This window comes from Vanessa cardui, chromosome 15 (genome assembly GCF_905220365.1).
Source record: "Vanessa cardui chromosome 15, ilVanCard2.1, whole genome shotgun sequence".
Lineage (NCBI taxonomy): Eukaryota > Metazoa > Arthropoda > Insecta > Lepidoptera > Nymphalidae > Vanessa > Vanessa cardui.
The window spans coordinates 5,448,320-5,470,402 of record NC_061137.1 but is presented as its reverse complement, the minus strand read 5'-3'; the positions used below and the strand labels follow the sequence as shown (position 1 = coordinate 5,470,402).

Below are 22,083 nucleotides of genomic sequence, written 5' to 3'. Positions count from 1 at the left end.
TGACACGTTGATGTACACTTGCTCTCTCTGACGCCAGAATCTATAGTAACGAATAGCGTTAAATGGCGCAATAGAGAGCTATTTATATTGATTGTGTAAATCGGCAGTAATCTGTTTTATTTTCATTCCATTGCATTTTCCGATGCTACATCTAATTCGTGTCGTACTATATAAATATTATGATTTATGTTTAATATAAATAATTATTTGGAAATTAAATTCACAATCAAACTACTCTTTAGTTTTGTCCTGCTCTAAAATCAAATCTACATTATATAAAGGTGAATTCAATTACAATGTATTTCGTATACATACCGTAGCACAAGTGCCGGCTTGTTTCGGACAGGTCATGTTCGGTGCTGGTTCCATTCCATTCGGACACATACATTTACCATTGACTCTCTTAAATCCATCGGGACAGAGACAGCTGAAGCTGTTACCGGGCCCACCGAGACACAGCGTGTCACAGCTCGTATTTTTATATGAACAGGCATTAGTTCCATGCTGCATGAAATAAGCGAAGACCTTAAGATCCATCAAGCCGGACAAATTATCGTTTATCGTAACAATATTAGCTCCAGTGTCTTTGTCGGCTATGAAAATGGACTTCGCTTTCCAGTCATCCCAATACATTTTATTCTTCAAAACAGCGACAGCGAACGGATGGGAAACCTTTTCGTCGTTCCACAGTATCCTTCTAAAATATTGTCCATTTAAGTCTGCACTTGCAATGTAATCCTCCATCGCATCTACATAATATATTCTGTCTGCCATTTGGTCGATAGTAATACCATTCGGCCATTGCACAATGGGCCTCGTGAACAGCTTCTTGACATCCGTACCATCGAGATTCGATCTGGATACGGACGGACTGTAACGATCCCAATCTGTCCAAAATAGATAGCCCGCTCGAGGATGGACAGCGATACCACGCGGCTTGGAAAGTATCGTCGAGTTCAAAATAGTTGCCCTCATCCTACCTTGACTTGTGAGATCAGTTCGTACAGCTTCGATTTTTTTGCGCATACCGTCTACGAAGAATAAAACATTCGAGATCCAGTCTAAAGCCATACCTTCTATACTAGCTAAGTCGGTATCGACGACTACTTCCTGCGCATTGCCATTGCCGAAGCATTGTCGGCTAATTTTATCAACTTCAATATCAGCCCAGTAAATACAGTTGTTTTTCATATCGAATTCAATTGCAACTATATTTCTCTGTCCCTGTACTGGTATCACGGTCGAATTATCCGATAAATCGATTCTCGCTATTTTGTCCCTTAAAGCGACCAATATGAACTCTGTGGGCTCTTCTAATGGGCAAGGTACCATTTCGGGCTCGTAAGGCATGTAGTACGATATTCTGCACATATCTCCATCGATCTTTCGGTAGCCCTTGGTTCGATAGTATGAAGTACCCGGTCGGCAATCTGGTGAAACTGCGTATGGATCATAATTGAGACTCTGATTACGGATGCAGACGTTATTAGAGAGTACGAATCCAAAATCACATTCGTAATCGCGTCTACTGCATTCGCATATTTCCTTTTTAACCGGTCTTTCATATCCCACACCATTGTAACAGTTCGTATGAGCGAGGCGTCGTTGATATGTGTCTCTAGTACCGAGCACGCAGGACACCGTGGAATTAGGTGAGGATAGGGACCAAAATTTGTAATCATCCTGCGTACAGTTACGCGGGAAAGTGTTTAACAAGTCGATAGTAATAATTATCCATTGATGTTGCGCATTCTCGGATCCGAACATTGTAAACGTCGTTGTATTCTCGCCTGGTTCCGTCATAAGTCCGTATATGCGTAGGTCGTCACTGTTAAACCTACAGAAAGAAAAAATGTTACTCTCCATAGTTCGGATTTAATCTATACCAAAAATTATATCTAAAATTATTTAAATCGTTGAGTCCTTTAAATCATAATGTACATATACATACATAAAATTGTATATATTCTTTTAATTTTCTAAAATTCAAATTTGGAACAAAACCGACAAAATAAATCGTCATCGCCATTGCTCGGAAAATAACAATAGTACGTTATTTCTCATTTATAATAAAAAATAACCAATAAATCAATACATACTCATAAGAATTCCACTCAAGGCCCTCGTTTGTCGAATACAAGATTCTCCTCGTCTCCCCTCTCGACTTGAAGTACTTGACAGCTACAAGTACTCCACCGTGATCGCCGTAATTGAAGAAATAATAGTCCTTCAATATTCTCTTCCAGGTAAGCCCTGCATCCCTACTGAGATACACTCCGGGAATACCTTTAAGAGACTTGCCCAACACCCCAGTTGCCATTATAACGCCAGGCACTGATTTAGAACTCATTATACTCGCTGATCTGTAATTAGAAAATTAATTACAAGCAACATTTTATAAGACCATTTCCATCAAATGACATGTAGTAAACTTAATATGATTAATTAACGTAACTTAATAATAAATAAAAACAATGATACGATAAAGACATTCCATTATCAAAATCACTGGTATATTAGTGACAAGAGTGTTAAACCTGTACAAATATGTTTACTTATATATCGTTATTCACACACGAGTATATAAACAGCGTTCAAATTTTACTATCTATAAAATCTATAATCAAGTATAGTATGACACAACTTAGATGTAGCATCGGCAAAATCCGTAAAAACGATCACATCCAAATTAAGTACGCCATCCCAAATTATCAATATTTATTTCTTATATGAATATGATCTTTACGCAAACGTAACAACGTATCATATCATACGATCTAATATATTCGTTAATTTGATATGTCGATTTGCTTTCTCGGTTTGAACTGACGCGAGAATCAATAGCGACGAATAGCGTCGAATAGCGCGATAGGGAGCTATTTCTATTGGATGTGTAAATCGTCAGTCATCGGTTTTACGAACTTTGCCGATGCTACATCTAATTTGTGTCGTACTATATACATAATGAACGTGCATTATATTAAATGGATTTTGCATTAAAATCCAATCAGTGATGTCTAGTGATACGTAGGATACGAAGTCGTGTATAAGCCCAAATCGTAATCAATACCCAAGATATCCCGTTACATAACTTGCAGATCTAAATTATATTCTAGAAAGCACCCCGTGCTCATTGCAACCAACATATAAATACCACATTCTCTATAGCTGATTGTTTACCTCATATCAGTGTTTATCACTTTTCCTGGTTGGCTGCAAAAAATTATCTTCTATTATATACCATAATTAAACATAAGCATTCATCTAAGACCGGATATTTTAAATTTTCACAAATTTTTGTAATGTGAAATTTATTGCGATTTTTTTTAATCATATGTTGCAACAAAGTAGATAACAATCCTTTTTCGTTATTGGAAATTCCAAATAGATATTTTCATTTAACGATGCTATAACAATTACGATAACATTCCTTGACTGTATTTAACTGAAATTCTTGGTATAGTCAGTACAGAATCCCACGCAAGTAATACGATCTTATCTCCTGTTTAATCTTAATAAGTTTTAATTTATGAACGAAATAAATTACAGTAACTGTTATCTAGTTAGAGTTGAATGCAATCCTAAATAAAGCTTCTTTGGTGCTAATTATAAATAACCTAAATTAATTTTTACCTTTGATTAAGTTTGACTGAATGCATTTCTTAATAGACAAACAATAGTTACAAATTTGTTTACAAGGACTTTGATGGTAAAAGAGAGTCCCCGGATATCGACTTTTAAATAGAATGTTTGATACTTATTGCATTCACTGCTCTGTTGCTATTGGTTGATAGCCATGTGATTGAATTTCATCTCACACAAGTTTCCTCATGATGCTAGAGAAATTAGAATTCCGATCAATTAAAGACAAAAAATTAAGTAGACTAAAACTGTTAAAAAATTAAATACTGTTTGTCCAATTACGAACAAGATCTTCGATTTAGATTCACATGTTTTATTTGCTAAGTAATCGCGGATAATAAAAAAAAAACAAAAACATGAATATGTATAAGATATAAACAGGAGCGATATTTATTAATTTCTTGAATGATTTTGGAAAGTTTTAAAATCTGTTTATTTCTATTTCATTCCTAAAAACATTGATTAATTAAAGAATTTATTTCTTTATTCGTATTTCATGTTTTTTTTTATAAATTACCTCAACTATAAATCGTATTTACTATAAATATAATAGTTTATATATTGCTATAAAATAACTTGTTATATGTAGATAACGATGATAGCGTCTAGTTTACATAATATTCAAGTTTCGCCTTAGCAAAGTTCAAATGGGAAAATTTCAATTAAATACCGGCAACAAATCCTGTATTTCGTTACTGGTTTGCATATCTGATATTATAGTGTATACAAATACAATGTAATGTTTAGCCTCCACCTCTTAAACTATATCATGATATGTGAGTAGAATAACATAGTATGCACGCACAAAACACGCCCGCCTCACCAGCTGCAGTTTGAGGGCGGCGAGTGCATCTCTCTCTCTCTAGAGTCGAGATGGCCCAGTGGTTAGAACGCGTGCATCTTAACCGATGATTGCGGGTTCAAACCCAGGCAAGCACCGCTGACTCATGTGCTTAATTTGTCTTTATAATTCATCTCGTGCTCAGCGGTGAAGGAAAACATCGTGAGGAAACCTGCATGTGACCAATTTCATAGAAATTCTGCCACATGTGTATTCCAACAACCCGCATTGGAACAGCGTGGTGGAATATGTTCCAAACCTTCTCCTCAAAGGGAGAGGAGGCCTTTAGCCCAACAGTGGGAATTTACAGGCTGCTGTTGAGTAAGTAATTGAACATTGAATGAAAAAATTTGAATGAATGTTATTGAAGTTTAAATTTTGGAATTCGATTTAAATATTATTTTAACATTCCATCATTCATTCATCGTCATTATAATTCGATTCGATTCATTCGATTAAGCACTAATGTTTTATAACGCTTGGCATTTAATAATTATATTTTATAGGTCACTGATTCGAACGTAAATATATGTAAATTCGTTTGCATATATTTTACATAATTAATAGAAATGGATCATACAACTAAACTATGTATGTGACTCAAAATTATTTATTTAAAATGTTATCCAAGGTGATTATTACTATCGACTTTTTTAAAACTACTTGTCGGGTATTCATTTTTATAAAACTATTTTGACGTTACACATAATATTTTAAATAAACCATTATAGATCACAATGCAAGAACTTCCAGCGGATGCTATCATTACTTAAGATCAAATTGACAGCGTATATTAATGAGCATAAAATAAACACATACTTAGCAAAGACTAAACAAACTAACTACCAAATAAAGTAACTACACCACTATATAGGGCTATATTTCACTACATATAACAGCCAATAATAGACTCCACTACATTAAAATAAAGTTCAAAATAAATTGTACATCACAGTGCATACACTCCATTCTCAAGGTTGCGAATATTTAAATTAGATTTGATTATAGCATCCTTACCTCGTTACTGGATACAACTGACTGAATTTCTGGCACAAATGTAAACGGCAGGAGTTCTCTATGTGGCAGTTAAGCGGCTTTCCTGTTTCAAATGTAACGTTTATTTTAAAATTAGAATGACAATATTATGGAGGACAGGACTGGGTGGCCGAGAGGTGAGTACCATTAATCTTGATTAGGACGTCTTGAATAAAATCTGGTTGTAGCAGAACATACCGAAATTTATATGAACCGCTAAAAGATCTGAGACATTTACAATTAGTTCGACTAGTAGGCACTAAAGACGGTTCAAATGCCAATAATACAATAGAAAATATCTACAAGTCAACTTCTAAGATACTAGTAACTCGTAAAGGTAGTGTTACAACAATAAAAACAATACAACATTAACGTCATAGAAATATAATAAAATAAATAAGTATTAAGAAACAAAATATTATTTACTTTATAAAAGAGTACATAAATAGCAAGTATTGTTATGTTTCCTTCCTCAGAATCGTATAACTAATGCAATTTGCTACTTGATTTTTTATATCAGAATAAAGAATATATACAAACACATTTATTAAAAGCTTGACTGCATAGTTTACCTTTCATTTTATTTTCAATTGTGTATTTTTAATTATTAGTCTATAATCCTTTTCAACGAATTCTAACCAATGCTAAAGATTATTTTTTCAAAACTCAAATCCAATTGTTAATTATAGATAAAGAATCTTTACAGCTTTATCATACTAGTTTAATATAGCTATGTCTATAACTATAGTATTTTATCTCATATAACTTTAATCAAACCACTGAACCATTCATAATTTAATTCGACATAAATGTAGGCAGAAGCTATTGACATAAGAGGTAAATAGTGTTTGTTATATTTATTTGAATATTCAAGAGCCTGTTAAGATAGTTAAAATCATTTTCTTATGATTAATACTGCTAATTACCTACGATGTCTCAGATCATAGTACCGCAACCAAGGAGTGAAATAAATAATAATAAATTACAACGAATTGAACAAAAAAACTGGACCGAGATTCTGAGAATTTGTAATGAGTAATATTCATACTTCTATACATGATGTTTCATTTTTTATCTGTTAACTAGCGAACCTAACAAATCCCGCCCCCTGACTTCGCGAGTACAATTTAATAATAAAGGTAATAATATGATATACTATAAATATAATTGTTACCATATATGTAGAAAAACGAGTATAATGTAGCTATCTATCAATAAAAAATAAAAAAAATCAGATCATTGGTTTTGGAGAATAGCCCCTACATACAAACAAACAAAATTTTAACTATTTATAATGTAGAATAGATTACTATGTAACAATATCTAAAGTGTTTTATACAAGATTAGATAGATGACAAAAAAGTTTCTGGTAATATAATAATAGAGTTTTTAACATAATTAAATTATATAATTACTGGAAAAGAATGTAATTTCTTATCGACTATTATTGTTAATATATACATTCCGAATCGGTTTGCATTTTTTGATATAGGAAGGCGAGCAAATGGGCCACTTGATGGTAAGTGGTAACCACGATTGGTATTAACTTTTACCCAATTGTGGTTACCACTTGGGCACTAAGATCTTATCTACCTGGTGCCTGTACTTAGACTGGCTCACACACCGTAGAATATACGTTGAGTAGGTGGTAATTACCCAGTAAGTTACTTTATACGCGTATATAATCTTGTACAATTATAATTCATATTAACCTAATTTGGTAGTCTTTTGCAGTAATGAGCCAACCACAAAAACAATTAAAATAGGTAAAAACATTAAGATTTAAAAGAATACTTTAATTTTATAATGACTGTAAACTATTACATAACATTATGAAAGGATTTGACTGAAGATTTGAAGATTTTGTAACGTAACCTGTGTCTTTCATACGTTTTACTTACTTTTTTATTATGTTTATCAATTAACAATGAATTTATCGTCCAACGTTTGTGTAAAACGAGCGAAAATAGTAAAAAAATTACTGAATTGTAAATGTAAGAAAACTATGAGATATATCAAACTAGTTGATAAAAATGTTGTTATTTGTTAATAAACCTTTTTATGTATACATATGTATGTAGTAATGAATCTTCTTACTCGTTATGGGTTGAAACATGACTGCACAAGTCAGTTTAATTGAAAAAAAAGTGTACATTTATTTTACCATTTTCATCTTCAGTCGGTGCTTTGATAGGTGACCACGTGACTCCGTGGTCGAAAGTGATGAGCGACACCAAATGCTCCGGCTCTATGTTCGACGCTTGAGTTTTGAAATTAACCTTAGACGCGATGTAAATACCCTTCAAACCTTCAACGCGGTATAAATCAGTGAAAGGATCTTCTGTTACATCTCTGGAAAAAAAATGATCGTTATTAACTTTGTGATAAGGTTTAAATTTGTAATTACTTAATTCTCTTGGGTTTCTCACGAAGCTTCCGGTTTAATCAAAAGCTTTTCTATTTTAATTCGAAACCTATGATAGGTTTTATTTTGATTTCATTTTATTGTAAACCGTACGTCAATCATTTACTTTTTGCGCCAAAATTATGAAACCTTATTTAAATTAAATATTTTATGACAAATAGTATACATTAGTTCAATTATAATTGAAGTTTGTTGAAATCAATTTATGTTAATTTTGTTTACGTTACTCATTTTTTTTTATACAGCCGTACTGTAACTAAATTTTCCGTTCTAAAATTAATTATCTGTTAAATCGTAATGTAAATTACGATCGAGTATTCTCTTTAACTTTCTGTACATTTACGGTTGGAACTCTTCGGAATGAGACTATAAATAATCGACTTTTTTCGACACACCTAACAATGAACACTATTGTTACATATTATATATTTTATCGTATAACAGTGGAACATTATTTCCTTATCACATATGATAAATGGTAGTCTACATATGTTATTATACCGCTTCACCTATGCCTTTCTCGAGTTTATAAAAATACATTTACATTATCACTAGCTATTTATTCAATAAAGACATTTAAAGACCTACAGTTAATTATTTCTGAATATCGAACTATCTACCAAATTGTTAATAGCCACAAATTATTGTTATTATTTTAAATCGTTATAAATATTAAATTATAGAGAGATCCGATATGACTTAGTAGTTGATAGACATTAAATCCTTTATTATGCAATATTGAGGCGGAAAGGCTAATGAGCCACCTGATAGTAAGTGGTCAACACCAGAAATTTCATACATTAATATAAGAAATACATTAATATAATCATTCCTACGCCACCAGACTAGGATTTTTGGGAAGGAAGATCTTATGATATGATGTCCCTAAACGAATAATTTTAACTAAGTTTTTATACGATACAGATAACACGTAAAAGTTGATAAACTCACATCTATTTACTACAAAGCGCATTTTTAAGTGTGTGCATTAGTAAGAGTGACGCTCGCTCATACAATGTCTTAGTGTGCGTTAGACGACTAATATTAAGAGTAAATAAATACAGCAATAATACAAATTTGATCATATAATTAATATAAATATGATATTTAACGTAGAGTGGCGCTCCTTTACGGGTAAACAATCCTACTACTATTATAAAGGCGAAAGTTTGTATGTATGGATGTATGGATGTTTGTTACTCTTTCACGTAAAAACTACTGAATGGATTTGAATGAAACTTTACCACAATATAGCTTATACATCAGAATAACACATAGGCTACAATTTTTGAGGTTTCTAATGTGAGGTCGTAAAAAAACACATTTTTTGCGCTTACATTGCAAACGCTGACTGAATCCTACAAGATAGATCAAAACAATGTACTACAGTATTGTACAACTTAAAAAGGTCTACAAAAAAGTCCGTGATGGTATATGTTTATCTCTTAGGAATAACCCACAGTAACCATTTTTTATCCTTTACTTTGTACGAGAAATAATGGCTTATTTACGAAGCGATTACTAGACTAGACGGGACGAACCTGAAGTCCATGCGAACGAAGTCGCGGGCAAAAGCTAATCTATAATATTATAAATGCGAAAGTATATCTGTCTGTTGCTCTTTCAAAACCACTAAACCAAATATGAAGCATGTTTGAAACCCAATTATTAAATATGCTATGTTCTATTATCCTAACAACTAAAATGGAAGCGAAGCCCTGAAATGAACCTTTATAAAGGTAACAATAATTGTCTCATGTTGCACTATTTAGAAAAGTACATTTTATTCTTCGCTAACATATGTACATATATCAGGAGCCGGTACGAATAGTATATCTCAGAAACCGAACGAAATTACTATAAATGTTTATTTGTATATATAATATTTATTTAATATTTTTATAATTATGTCTCGAGACCGTGACGTTACGCATAACCTATAACTATACTGATTCATGGAATATTTGAGTGTTACGGTCATACTCGCTTAGCGGCGTGAAATTTATTCATACGACATTTATTACACATAAAAATAGATGTCTTATACAAACAGATTTAATGCTTAAACTATTGTTTATCAAACTTAGGAAATGCAAGAAATAAATTCGTAGATGTTTGCAAGGAGTTCGGTGATTTAGCAGCTATTATCCACCACATTTATTAAATACATCTGAGTTTTTTTTTATGATATAGTTTGGCGGACAAGCGGGCCACCTGGTGGTATTGGTCACCATCACCCATGGACAATGAAGCTGTAAAAAATATTAACTATTCCTTACATTGCCAATGAGCCACCAACCTTGGGAACTAAGATGTCATGTCCCTTGTGCCTGTAGTTACACTGGCTCATTCACCCTTCAAACCGGAACACAACAATACTGAGTACTGTTATTTGGCGGAAGAATAACTGATGCGTGGGTGGTACCTACCCAGACGGGCTTGCACAAAGCCCTACCACCAAGAAATATGTTTTGTTTGTCATTTTTTATAAGAGCCTATCTGGAAAGGCAGGACGACTTCCAAATTTGATGCAGTAACAAACCAAATACACAAATATATACCATTAATACAAATACGAATTTACCTATAGAGTTGTCTCTTTCTTTCAGATTGTTTCTCTCTCACGATCAAACAACTGATTCTAATTTGATGAAAATTGGTTTGACAAGCTTGAACTCCAAGGATACTCTGTATGCTTATCACCTGATGTAACAACAACGACGGGCGACAAGTATGTGTATAATTTATAATATACATCGTCAATTTATAATAATTTTAAAGCCTTGGTAAGCAATACTAGCTAAATAAAGGTGTAATACTTCTTTTTTAAAAAACAATTGAATATGATATATCACTTTAAGTAGTCGTTGAATGGTTAAAAGACCTTGTTAGAGCTTACTTAAGTAAAGTGGGTGAATTCATATAATTTTATTCAATTTTTATGTATCTTGAGTTAACTAAAAAAAAAATAATAAACTTAAATAGATTATTTAACTTACTCCAGCCAACTGTCCTTCCAATTTCCATCGGGAAAATAGCTCAGAACATGTTCTAAGCTAAGCACGAAGTTATACTGAGTGAAATTTCTGCTTATTTCAGACACGTAGAGATTCGCCAGGTTTTCCGTGTGCATGACAGAGACAAATATACGCTTGTCAGTTACGTCCGCGATGTGGAATTTGCTCAGGTCCAACTCAGTCTGAAATTCTGCTTTGAAGAATGGACCACGTTGATGTGAGATGTAGAGATCTAGGGAGTTTTTCTGAAACAATATTAAATTTATTATCAATATATTCATATACAATTTGTAATACTTAGATTAAAATTATAACAAAATTTAATTAATTATTCAAAAGTATTTCTGAGTATCACCTTGAACAAAGTTTACATGTATTGTTTACTCATAAATATTTAGTATTTTCCGTAATGTATGTTATTAACAAAAATTAAGTTAACAAATTATCACTGCATTCAATTTTATTGACTAAGTTTAACTTTTTTGTCTTAAAACTCATATTTATGGAGAATCAATAAGTACACAAATTAAGAATTTAATTTAAATTAATTCGATTTAAAGAAAAAGCCGAAAAATTGCTTTCAGGTGAAGTCAGACAACACTAAAATAAATAATTAGTCAAATGCATGTGTTAACACTGTGCATCGAGGTAAAACATACAAATATTACATTCTGTAAATATATATATTTTTTTATGATATAACTAGAACTAGATAGGCGGCCCATTAATTGGGTCACTTGGTAATATGATGGTAAGTGGTAACCATCGCCATAGAAAATGGCGCTGAAAGAAATATTAGTCATTGCTTACAGCAGTCACCTACGCTACGCCTATCTTACGGTGCCCCCTGAAGCTCACCCTTCAAACCGGAACACAACAATACTGAGTATTGCTGTTTGGCGGCAGAATATCGGTAACATTAAAATATCCATTTAACTACCATATCGTAATACAATAGATTATCCTAAATAATGTCTAAACCGTACATTATCAAATGAATATTCAATCGTTGTGATAATCTGTTATACTGAAGATACTAAGCGGGGTGGCCGTGGTTTTACGATTACGGTATCAGTTTTATTCTTTCATTAACCATTTCATCATCCATGGATGTAATTACAGCCACAAGGGACATAACACCTTGGTTTGCATGGTTGAATTGCTTGTTATTATGGTGCTGCCACACTTCTGTCATAAAAAATGTTGTGTTGCTCTCACATTACAATTTAATATTGTAGATTAACTAACACTATAGTCACGATTCATTAAACCTATATCGATAAGAAACTTGCATCATAGTTTTATATAATTGATACTAATAATTTAAAATTATATTTATGCTTATAAAATAGTACTAAAAAGATAAATAGACAGTCTCAAACAAAACAAACAAACAACAGCCTGTAAATTCCAACTGCCGGGCTAAATGCCTCCTCTCCCATTTAGGAGAAGGTTTGGAATATATTCCACCACGCTGTTCCAATGCGTGTTGGTGGAATACACATGTGGCAGAATTTCTATGAAATTTGTCACATGCAGGTTTCCTCACGATGTATGATAAGATGCACGCGTTCTAGCCACTGGGCCATCTCGACTCAAATAGACAGTCTCAACTATACATTATAGTTTATACTATGTATTCATCTATTTTCCGTGATAGGTGATTTGTTTAATAACATGAATGTTGAAACATGTAACATGTAATCATTTGATAACGTTGGCTGCAATCTGAGACAGATATTCAACTACGTTCTATAACAGTTATAAATTCAGTGCATCAACGTTATCAAGTTTAAGCCAATTTTAACTCAAGTATTTATATTTAAGAACCTAATTCGGAAATTGCTGTGTACACCAATTATTATGAAACATCTTTGGCTTTTTCTTGAATGTATAGCATATATGTAACGTATACAATATATTAATAGAAAAATATTGTTTCATCAAAAGACGCTTAAGCCAAAAGGAATAATAATTTCGATTCGCCTTTTCCAAAACCTCAATACTTTTAATGAAAGTATTTTTATTAGCAGTGTATTTTTAAGAATGTTTGTTATTTTTTAATTTGTTTATACATACATACATTATTAAGTTGAGGGTACTATATGTCATTGTATTGTTTATATTATAACTGTAGCGTCATTTTATTGTATTGTTATATATGTCAATAATATTGTATTACACTCGCCTACTATTTTCATAATCTTTTTCCTTGTTTATTTTATGAATATGCCGATGGTGTTTCGTATTGCTTTAATTATTTAAAAAAAAATTACTGTCACAGATAATTAATGCATGTTATTTCAGCTATTAAGCTATGATTTATAGTATATATTTAAATATATAGCAGTCATGTAACTGTCAGTAAAAGGAATGTAATGTTTTCAGGGTCAATAAAATATCTACTAGTACATATGTGAGTTTATTTATTCAACCATAACTAATTCAAAATTACACCTTCCTGAACAGAATTTGATATATCGTTCGTAATGTTCTAAATTTGAAATTGGAATTTCAATTTCTGCTATTGTGTTAATAAAAACTTTTTTCCAATGCTATTTACAATAGCAAAGCAAAGAAGCAATAAAACGAAAAAAAATTACCGTATTTTTTTAATAATATAGTAAACTGTTAAGTAACAATTGATTGATTCCGTTGTAATCATTGTATGATATACGCTAATGAAAAAAAAAACATGGTATTAAGACATAACTTATAGAACCATTACAGATTATTATGCCTATATTGTAGATATAATCGAGTACTGTCATAGTTTTAAACCAAAGTACAAACACTTCTGTTTCCAAATCAGGAATAATTTATGACTCATTTAAATAATAAGCAATGTATGATTCACAAGCGTATTCATATTTTATATGAAAAATCTCATTTGGAACACGACATAGTTCGAATTTTATAAACGGTTTTTTAATTTAATTTCCAATTTTTAGCTTAAAAAAAGTAATTTCTTTTTGCATTAACCGACCTTTTTAAAAGACCTCAAAACGATTTTAAACTAAAGACTGACAAAAAATCTTGGGAGTCCAGTCATTTTAACGCCATTTTTTGAAGTATTTTTAGATAACATTTTGATAGCGATATTTCAAATGGATAAATATTCATGATTTTTTTTTAATTTAATAACCTCACTCTTATACAATTGCCAATTAACTAATTAAAAAAAAATTAATGAATAATTAGTATATACGATTTTTTTTTATATTTATCACATAATTCTGGGGTGAAAGACCCGTTAATAGGAGCACATATCCCTTAATTAATAAAAATGAATAAATACGCAATTTCTTGTCGTTTATTCTCGATAGGATTGATATTTTGATGATTATGTAATAAATAGAGAAGAACATAAAAAAACAATGTGGCGTCAATAGACTTTTAAAATGAGTAAAAGTGGAAAGAGCAGTTACTTTTAGATAACTTTATATGTATATTCTCTGAAACTAGCTTTATCTGATATTATAAGTTTAGACAATTTGGTAAGACAATTAATTTATTTAGTATAGACGATTAATTTATCGATGCAAAAACATCTTTTGACACTAATAATAAAATATACATATACACGTTGTGTAATAATTACACGATAAATTTCATATATATACTTAATAATAAGGTTATTTTTTCTTGCTTTTCACGTTGCAATAATTGTAATTATACGAATAATGGAAATACGTGGAAAGTTATTACGGCAAGTATAATAATTATGTGTGTTACATCGGACGCAATACACCTAGCATGAATAATTGCATCTTAGTACGAAATAATTAGTTTCAAATACTAAAAGTAAATTTTTCAATTAAAATTATTCGATTTTCGTTACACTAACTAAAAAAGGAAGCTCATCGGCGGTGATATAATGTTGCTGTTTTTGTAGTTATTGATATTTTCAATGAGTAATAACGAAAAAAACTTCAGTTGCCACACGGACATTTCGTAGATAAGGATGCGAGCAAAGATACAAAAAATAATAATATAACAAGTGATTTCGTCTCACAAACATATTTAATCTACGTTGAAGGAAGCAAGCGTTTAATAGTTAACCAATGCTGTCATCAAATCGTTTGCCTAAACTAAATGACTGAGATAAAAATCAGCAGTTTAAATAAATCCTACATTTTTATTTGTAAAAAATCTCTTCTACTCTAGTCATTTCTTCGGAAAAAAGGAAAAAAAATGAAAATGAGCTAAGAAAAGGTTCTCCTAGAAATTTTCGAATCTCATCGGATAGCAGAGTTATTTCCGAGAACAAATTTTACCCCTTTTTCCAAAATGGCGGCCTTAGTGCCCCAGAAATCTTGGTCGAAAAACTCAAGTTAAGCTTTTCAAAGTATTACGACATATCAAATAATTAGCTTGTTAATTTCATTTTCATTTTTGAATGTACATAATGACTGGACTATACATTCATACATGAGAAATTGTATTTCATATTCAATTTCGAAAATAAAAGTGAAAAAGAGGTGTACCAAGTCGGTTCGGTATATTCATATGTATGTACTGTACATATATTGTAGTTGTAGTTCTCATAAAGTATGCGGTGCTTATGAGCTTCGATGAAATGCTCGCCACTTAAAACGACACTCGCTTTGTGCAACATAAAACTGTGGTCTCCGATATCGACGCACGATATAAGTTATTTGATATAAATACTTACATACTAAGTGAAAAATGAATTGCTATAAATTGTGTTTATGTTTAAAGAATATAGGTTGTGTTATTATATACGTAATGTAGACAGTCTACAACTGCAGTTCTGAGTAACGTATGTATAAACCGTTTACATTAAAGGGGCCGTTTCGAGACGTTTTTTTTTTTTTCCATTGAATACATAAAACATTGAACGTCATACTGTTTATCTGAATCTATAGTAGTAACGTATCCATTAAATTCCTTCTCTTCTTTATCGAATTTTATTTTGCTTAGGTGAAAAAGTTTTATAGAATATACTATTATATAATAAGATATTTTTTCGTCGCATCTTTTAGCCATAACAATACTACCAATAATAAAATAAACAGAAGATGAATTCCAGAATAAAATTTAAGCATTGAGTTACTTCCTAAACTTGCCTTACATTCTTAGAATATCGTTGGCATGAAATGACTCGAGTCCAATATATTTTTTCCTGAATTGTGTATTGTTATTACTCTAAGAGCTGTCAGCGTCACCGTCAGCATAGCAGGCGAGTACTAATTATTATCAACCAGGAAAGCCCTTCTCGGGAGTTTAATTACACGAGAGGATTTAGCAAAAGGAAAAAAAATAAGGATGTCTCCAACGACAACGCACTTTGCCTGAAGACGTTGTCGGTTTCGAGATAGCTCTATGCAAAACCGCCTCTGGCCTTCGTCTATCAACAAAAGGACACAGACCGGAAACCTCCTTTTTACCGGCGGAGATAATTTATATTTGTATTGGTCTTGTTCTGCTACTGTTATCCCACCATTGCTGTCTCCAAAAGAAGCCTAGATAGATTGAGGATGATAGCAATATCTAGTATAAAGATTTGTGTCATCTAAATAATATATTCTATGATATATTTAAAATGTTATTGCTGATTAATGATATTATAATTAACATGAATGAAGCTTCAGCTTATCTTCAAAAAATAAATAGTAAGCGACGACAACCGTTCTTATAGGTCACAAAATTTTTTAAGACGCTACGCATTAGCTATTAGTATTGTGGTCGAACTTGACTTGTTACGAAATATAATACTTTAATCTTCGCCTGTATACAACAACAACAACAACAACAGCCTGTAAGTTCCTACTGCGGGGCTAAAGGCCTCCTCTCCCTTTAAGGAGAAGGTTTGGAACATATTCCACCACGCTGTTCCAATGCGGGTTGGTGGAATATACATGTGGCAGAATTTCTATGAAATTTGTCACATGCAGGTTTCCTCACGATGTTTTTCTTCACCGCTGAGCACGAGATGAATTATAAAGACAAATTAAGCACATGAAACAGCGGTGCTTGCCTGGGTTTGAACCCGCAATCATCGGTTAAGATACACGCGTTCTAACCACTGGGCCATCTCTGCTCGCCTGTATACATATACTAAAATCAAATGAACGTTATATACATATGTAGCTTATTATTATAGTATACAAAACATCGTACCTAATAAAATGATCGAACTGACCTTCGCAAACATACGTTCACAGTATGCAAATAATCTTCCTATATTTTATTAAGACAGAATCCTAGTTCAAATACATTAGAGTATTTCTTTCTAACGTAATTGTATTAAAATAATGTAATCTTATTATTTAAGTATCGTGGCTTCGGTGACACGAGCTGTGTGCCATACATGTATTTTATACTTTACCAAGAGTATTTTATTATATAACTTATCATATTTATAATATTAAACAAAAACATAATAGATGGCGTGTTTTTATTTCATAATTTATTGATTATTAATTTAGTAATGGCATTTGTTGAAAATTAAAATGCTTCTTTAAAATTTTTGCAAGTACATGTGTATCCGCCTCACATGGTCTATTGTAAGCCAATAGTTTATATGTTTGAAAATTTCACTCCAAGCTAACAGTAACGATAAGGAGGCTGAAGTTTGAAGAAAAAAAATTGCATGTTTCCAATATTACAAAATAAAAGAAAATGTTTTGTTACCTATACGACTTCGTTCATTCATAATAAGACGATATGATTGGGCGAGAGCTAAAAATGTATGATATTCGTTTCGGATTCGCAAAGAAACGGTGTTTTGCATGTCGATTAAGCTGTTAACAGTAAACGTTAACAGCAACGGAACATTTATAGTCAAATCTATATTATAATACTATAAATGTGAAAGTATCTCTGTCTGTCTATCGCTTTTTCACGACCAAACAACTGAACCGAATTTCATGAAATTAGGTATGAAGCAAATATGAACTTTAAAAAAGGACATAAGGCTTACTTTTGCCTAACACATGGCAACCAACACCCTATAATCAGTGAGCCTATACCCAGTGAAGCCGCAGGCACCTACTAGTACAAGTACATATAAGGAGTTTTGTGAAATAGTCTTTATTATAAAGTTATTAGAAAATCGCAAGAAAAATATCATCGATCATCATTGCAGGTTTATTTACAAGCTGGCGACCGCGACTCTGTATGCGTGACTTTAGGGTTCCAAATAGGGGCACTATATGATTGACATATATGTGTATCTTTACGTCTGTCGTGGCGTTGTAGTTCCCAAATGGATGGACGATGACTTATTTTTGTGCTTTGCCATCAATTAAAATCAAACCACAAACAGTCGAACGTATCAAATTTATAATATATTATATCCTGTTACATTAAAAAGTTATGATTTATTTATGTAACTGCGTAATGTATAATATTATACACCATATTACACGTAGTATATGATTCGTACGTAATGTTTTGCCAAGATCAAACTTCAGAGTGATTTATTAATAACATTTAATGAATTTTTCATAGATATGATTGACATGACTTGTTTTTTTTTATTTATAATTGATTGCTAGTCAATTAATATTTATTAATTTAACTTAATTGGTTATTAAGTACATACCCGTCCCGGATTCAAACGTGTGTCCTGTTAACTGTGAATGATCGCTGACATGTTTATATGAAACAATTTTAATGCATTATAATTATATAATTATAGCTTAAACGATGTAAGATGTTGAATATGATGTGCAAATATCTAAGGCTGGCAAAACTTATTTTGCCTCTCATACGACTTAGTATTATGGATACATTTTCTGTCTATGCTTATAATATCCGCATCCCTTTCGTCTTATTTCTGAGACTCTTCTGTGTATATGTTAGAACAGCTTGACTAATAAAAACTTTGTTTTTTATCAGATATCATAATAATAAGACCTTAGTAGGCACATTTTTCTTCAGATTTAAATAATCATTTCTAACAGAGATAATCCGTACAACATATTATTTTTATTAGTTTTCAGCATATTAAACTTCATACTTCTGAAAGCTGACTAAAAATCAACACATAATATTTGAATGTTTTAGATAAATGCGTACATGATCGAAATGAATGACTGAGAGCGAGCAATGAGATTTTAATTAATTTCTGAGCAAAACTACCAAATAAGAATACGGGAATTACGGGATAAGGTACACGGAAAATCTCGTCTCAAGGGATTTGTTTCAAACATTAGGAAACTTTTTATCATTTTTCTTCCGATAGCATAAAATTATGATCTTCAGGAAACATATCGAGCATTCCTCGACACTTAAACGAAGTCAGTAAAGCTTAAAACAATAATGTGTATTTAATTCGATCACTTGAAATTAATGTAAATTATATTATACAGAAAAATAGAAATTACAAAATCTAACGTTCAATTATTCAGTCAGTGTACCTACCCAGTATATATTAACTGATAAATTATTTGAATGATCTTTGTAATTGAAACAAAATTCGAATTTTCCTGTTTAAAATTTACAGGTAAATATCACAGGCAGTTATGTGATAACCTTGACTCTAATATTCAATGAGAATGACTTATAATTTCTGATAACAGAATAGAGACTTACAACGCAGAGTTCAGTGTTTATCACATTATTAATTAGATGTGATATGGGCTATGACGATACGGTGCTGGGCGCAGTGTATCGACATCGCCTGACCGGAAGTTAAGAAGCTATATTATTATTATAATTCACTATTTATACACTCAAAACATCTTTAATGTCCTCATAATCTTGAGTTCAAGAAACAATAAATATATAATTATACTTGAATTCTTGATAAAACCTTGTCTATATACGAGACATTGTTGTCTTACGAGAGGAAAATATCGATATTAGTATTTATCATTTTAATGACATGTACCTCAGATTATACAACAAATTACCGATACTGCAAAACAAAATACTTCAGGAGGGATATCAGTTTAATTATTAATTACTAGTCGTTGCGTATTTTAGGAGTTTGATTTTCATGTGTTAGGCAACAAAGTAGCCTATGTCAATTGTTGGAATTCAAAGTTACGTTTTACAAAATTTCATCAAATTCGGTTCAACGGTTTGGTATTAAAATAACGACAAAGACACAGAGTTACTTTCACATTTCTTAGTATAGATTGACATATAGTGCTCGGAATTACAACGGGGAATTTGTATTCGTTTTTATTGCTTCACCATAAAGTTACGAACGATCCAAATGCCAATTGTTTTATGATCCAAAACTACTACAATATAATTCGTCAATCGCTATATAAATTGTAGTTGATGATGATTTTTAATTAAATTATCATACATAACAAATGGGTGATGAGTTTCGAAGGAGTAACAATCTATATATAATTCGACTGAATGGACGCCGTCATATATCGTACGATAAACAAGAAGAGTTTATGAGATAGGCGTAACAGCATTATAACATCGCAGCCACAAGTGCTTATAACAAAACAAAAAGAGCTTATGTTTCAATCGTCGCTGCGTCATACAATTATGGACAAACGACCGAATATTATCAGTATCAGCGAATAATAATCTTGAAATAAAAGACAAGCAGCTTTTTTGTTATACATCTTTTACTATGTGGCAAAGCTTTGTACAAGCCGATGTCATCAGATATCCTAGGGACATTCTCCAAACACTAATTCTCTATATTGTTTTGTTCCGGTTTTGAGGGTGAGTGAGTCAGGACTTAATGTCTTAGTTTCTGAGTTTGGTGGCACCTTGTTGCTCGAAGGAATGGTTAATATTTATTTCGGTGACAATGCATATAGCTGATGGTGGTAACCATCGGATGGTCAGTCAACTGACCGCTTACCTTACTAAAAAATGGGTAATTTTGATATTGGCCAAATTGTTACATATTACATAAATGCACAAAACTGGGAGAACGCTATTTATATTATAAAACAAATGTTTACTCAAAAATCGTTTTATTGTTATTTGAGCTGAGATGGCCCAGGGGTTACAACGCGTGCATCTTAACCGATGATTGCGGGTTCAAACCCAGGCAAGCAACACTATATATATGTGCTTAATTTGTGTTTACAATTCATCTCGCGCTCAGCGGTGAAGGAAAACATCGTGAGGAAACCTGCATATGTCTAATTTCATCGAAATTCTGCCCCATGTGCATTCCACCAACCCGCATTGGAAGAGCGTGGTGGAATTTGTTCCAAACCCTCACCTTAATGGAAGAGGAGACCTTATCTCAGCAGTGAGCAATGAACAGGCTGTTACTTTACTTTTATTACTTTTATGTTTACTCATAAATCGTTTTAATGTTATTGGTATTTTAAAATAAAATTGAAATAAAAAAAGGTATTTTAAAACAAAATTCAAGTTTACCAGTTTCAAACTCAAAATGCCATACAATTTGCATAAAAAAGAATTGATCTTATTGTATATCTCTTTATCACCACTCACATATCAATACAAATACATGTTGTATATTTTAATACATTAAGTTGATTGTATTTAACAAGTAATTCACTTATTACGGTTTATCACTTTATATTCGAGGTGATTTTATCTTTTATTTGAACTTATGAACCAAACAAACGAGGCAAAAGAAATATAGTACTAGTTGTCACCTACAGTGTCGCTATTAATGGTCAGGCATAAAGCATCAAAGTAATCTATTCCCTTTTGTATAATCCGAGTTTTCTTCATACCAAAAATCATTAAAATCGGTTCAATGATTCGGTCGAACCAAAAGATTAAATAGTATGTGTATATAATTCATCTCGTGCTCGAGAAGGAAAACATCGTTGGGGAAACCTGCATGTGTCTGATTTCGACAAAATTCTGCCATATCCACCAACCAACCCGCATTGGAGCAGCGTGGTGGAACATGCTCCTAAGCTTCTCCTCCAAAGTGGAGGAGGCTTTAGCCCAGCAGTAGCAGCAGAGTAACAGACAAAGTTACTTTCGCATTTACAATATTGGTATACAAGTATAGATTATATCATCAGTCATCGTTTTATGAAAAATGAAAGCGATTGACACAAAGTGATTACTCCTTTTACTTTAAAATGTATCAAGACTTAAAAACGTGAAAACATTATGTACATAATTAATAATTAACTATGTAAAACCTATAAAATGAAAAATAAACATGTTTGAGCTACGAGATG

General features: G+C 31.9%; 1 protein-coding gene across 2 annotated transcripts in view; it reads right to left on the bottom strand.

The window, feature by feature from the left end:
• The window catches only part of LOC124535646 (sortilin-related receptor-like), a 46,173-nt gene that overhangs the window by 10,277 nt on the left and 13,813 nt on the right, over positions 1–22,083 (bottom strand). Inside the window, exons 5-10 of one of the 2 annotated variants that reach the window (XM_047111926.1) lie at positions 10,943–11,205; positions 7,683–7,870; positions 5,501–5,582; positions 3,181–3,213; positions 2,100–2,363; positions 316–1,837 (exon numbers count right to left, since the gene is read on the bottom strand). In XM_047111926.1, coding sequence (XP_046967882.1) covers positions 316–1,837; positions 2,100–2,363; positions 3,181–3,213; positions 5,501–5,582; positions 7,683–7,870; positions 10,943–11,205 — 2,352 coding nt within the window. The remainder of the gene's footprint in view (positions 1–315; positions 1,838–2,099; positions 2,364–3,180; positions 3,214–5,500; positions 5,583–7,682; positions 7,871–10,942; positions 11,206–22,083) is intronic. The other variant, XM_047111927.1, reaches the window with a different exon arrangement.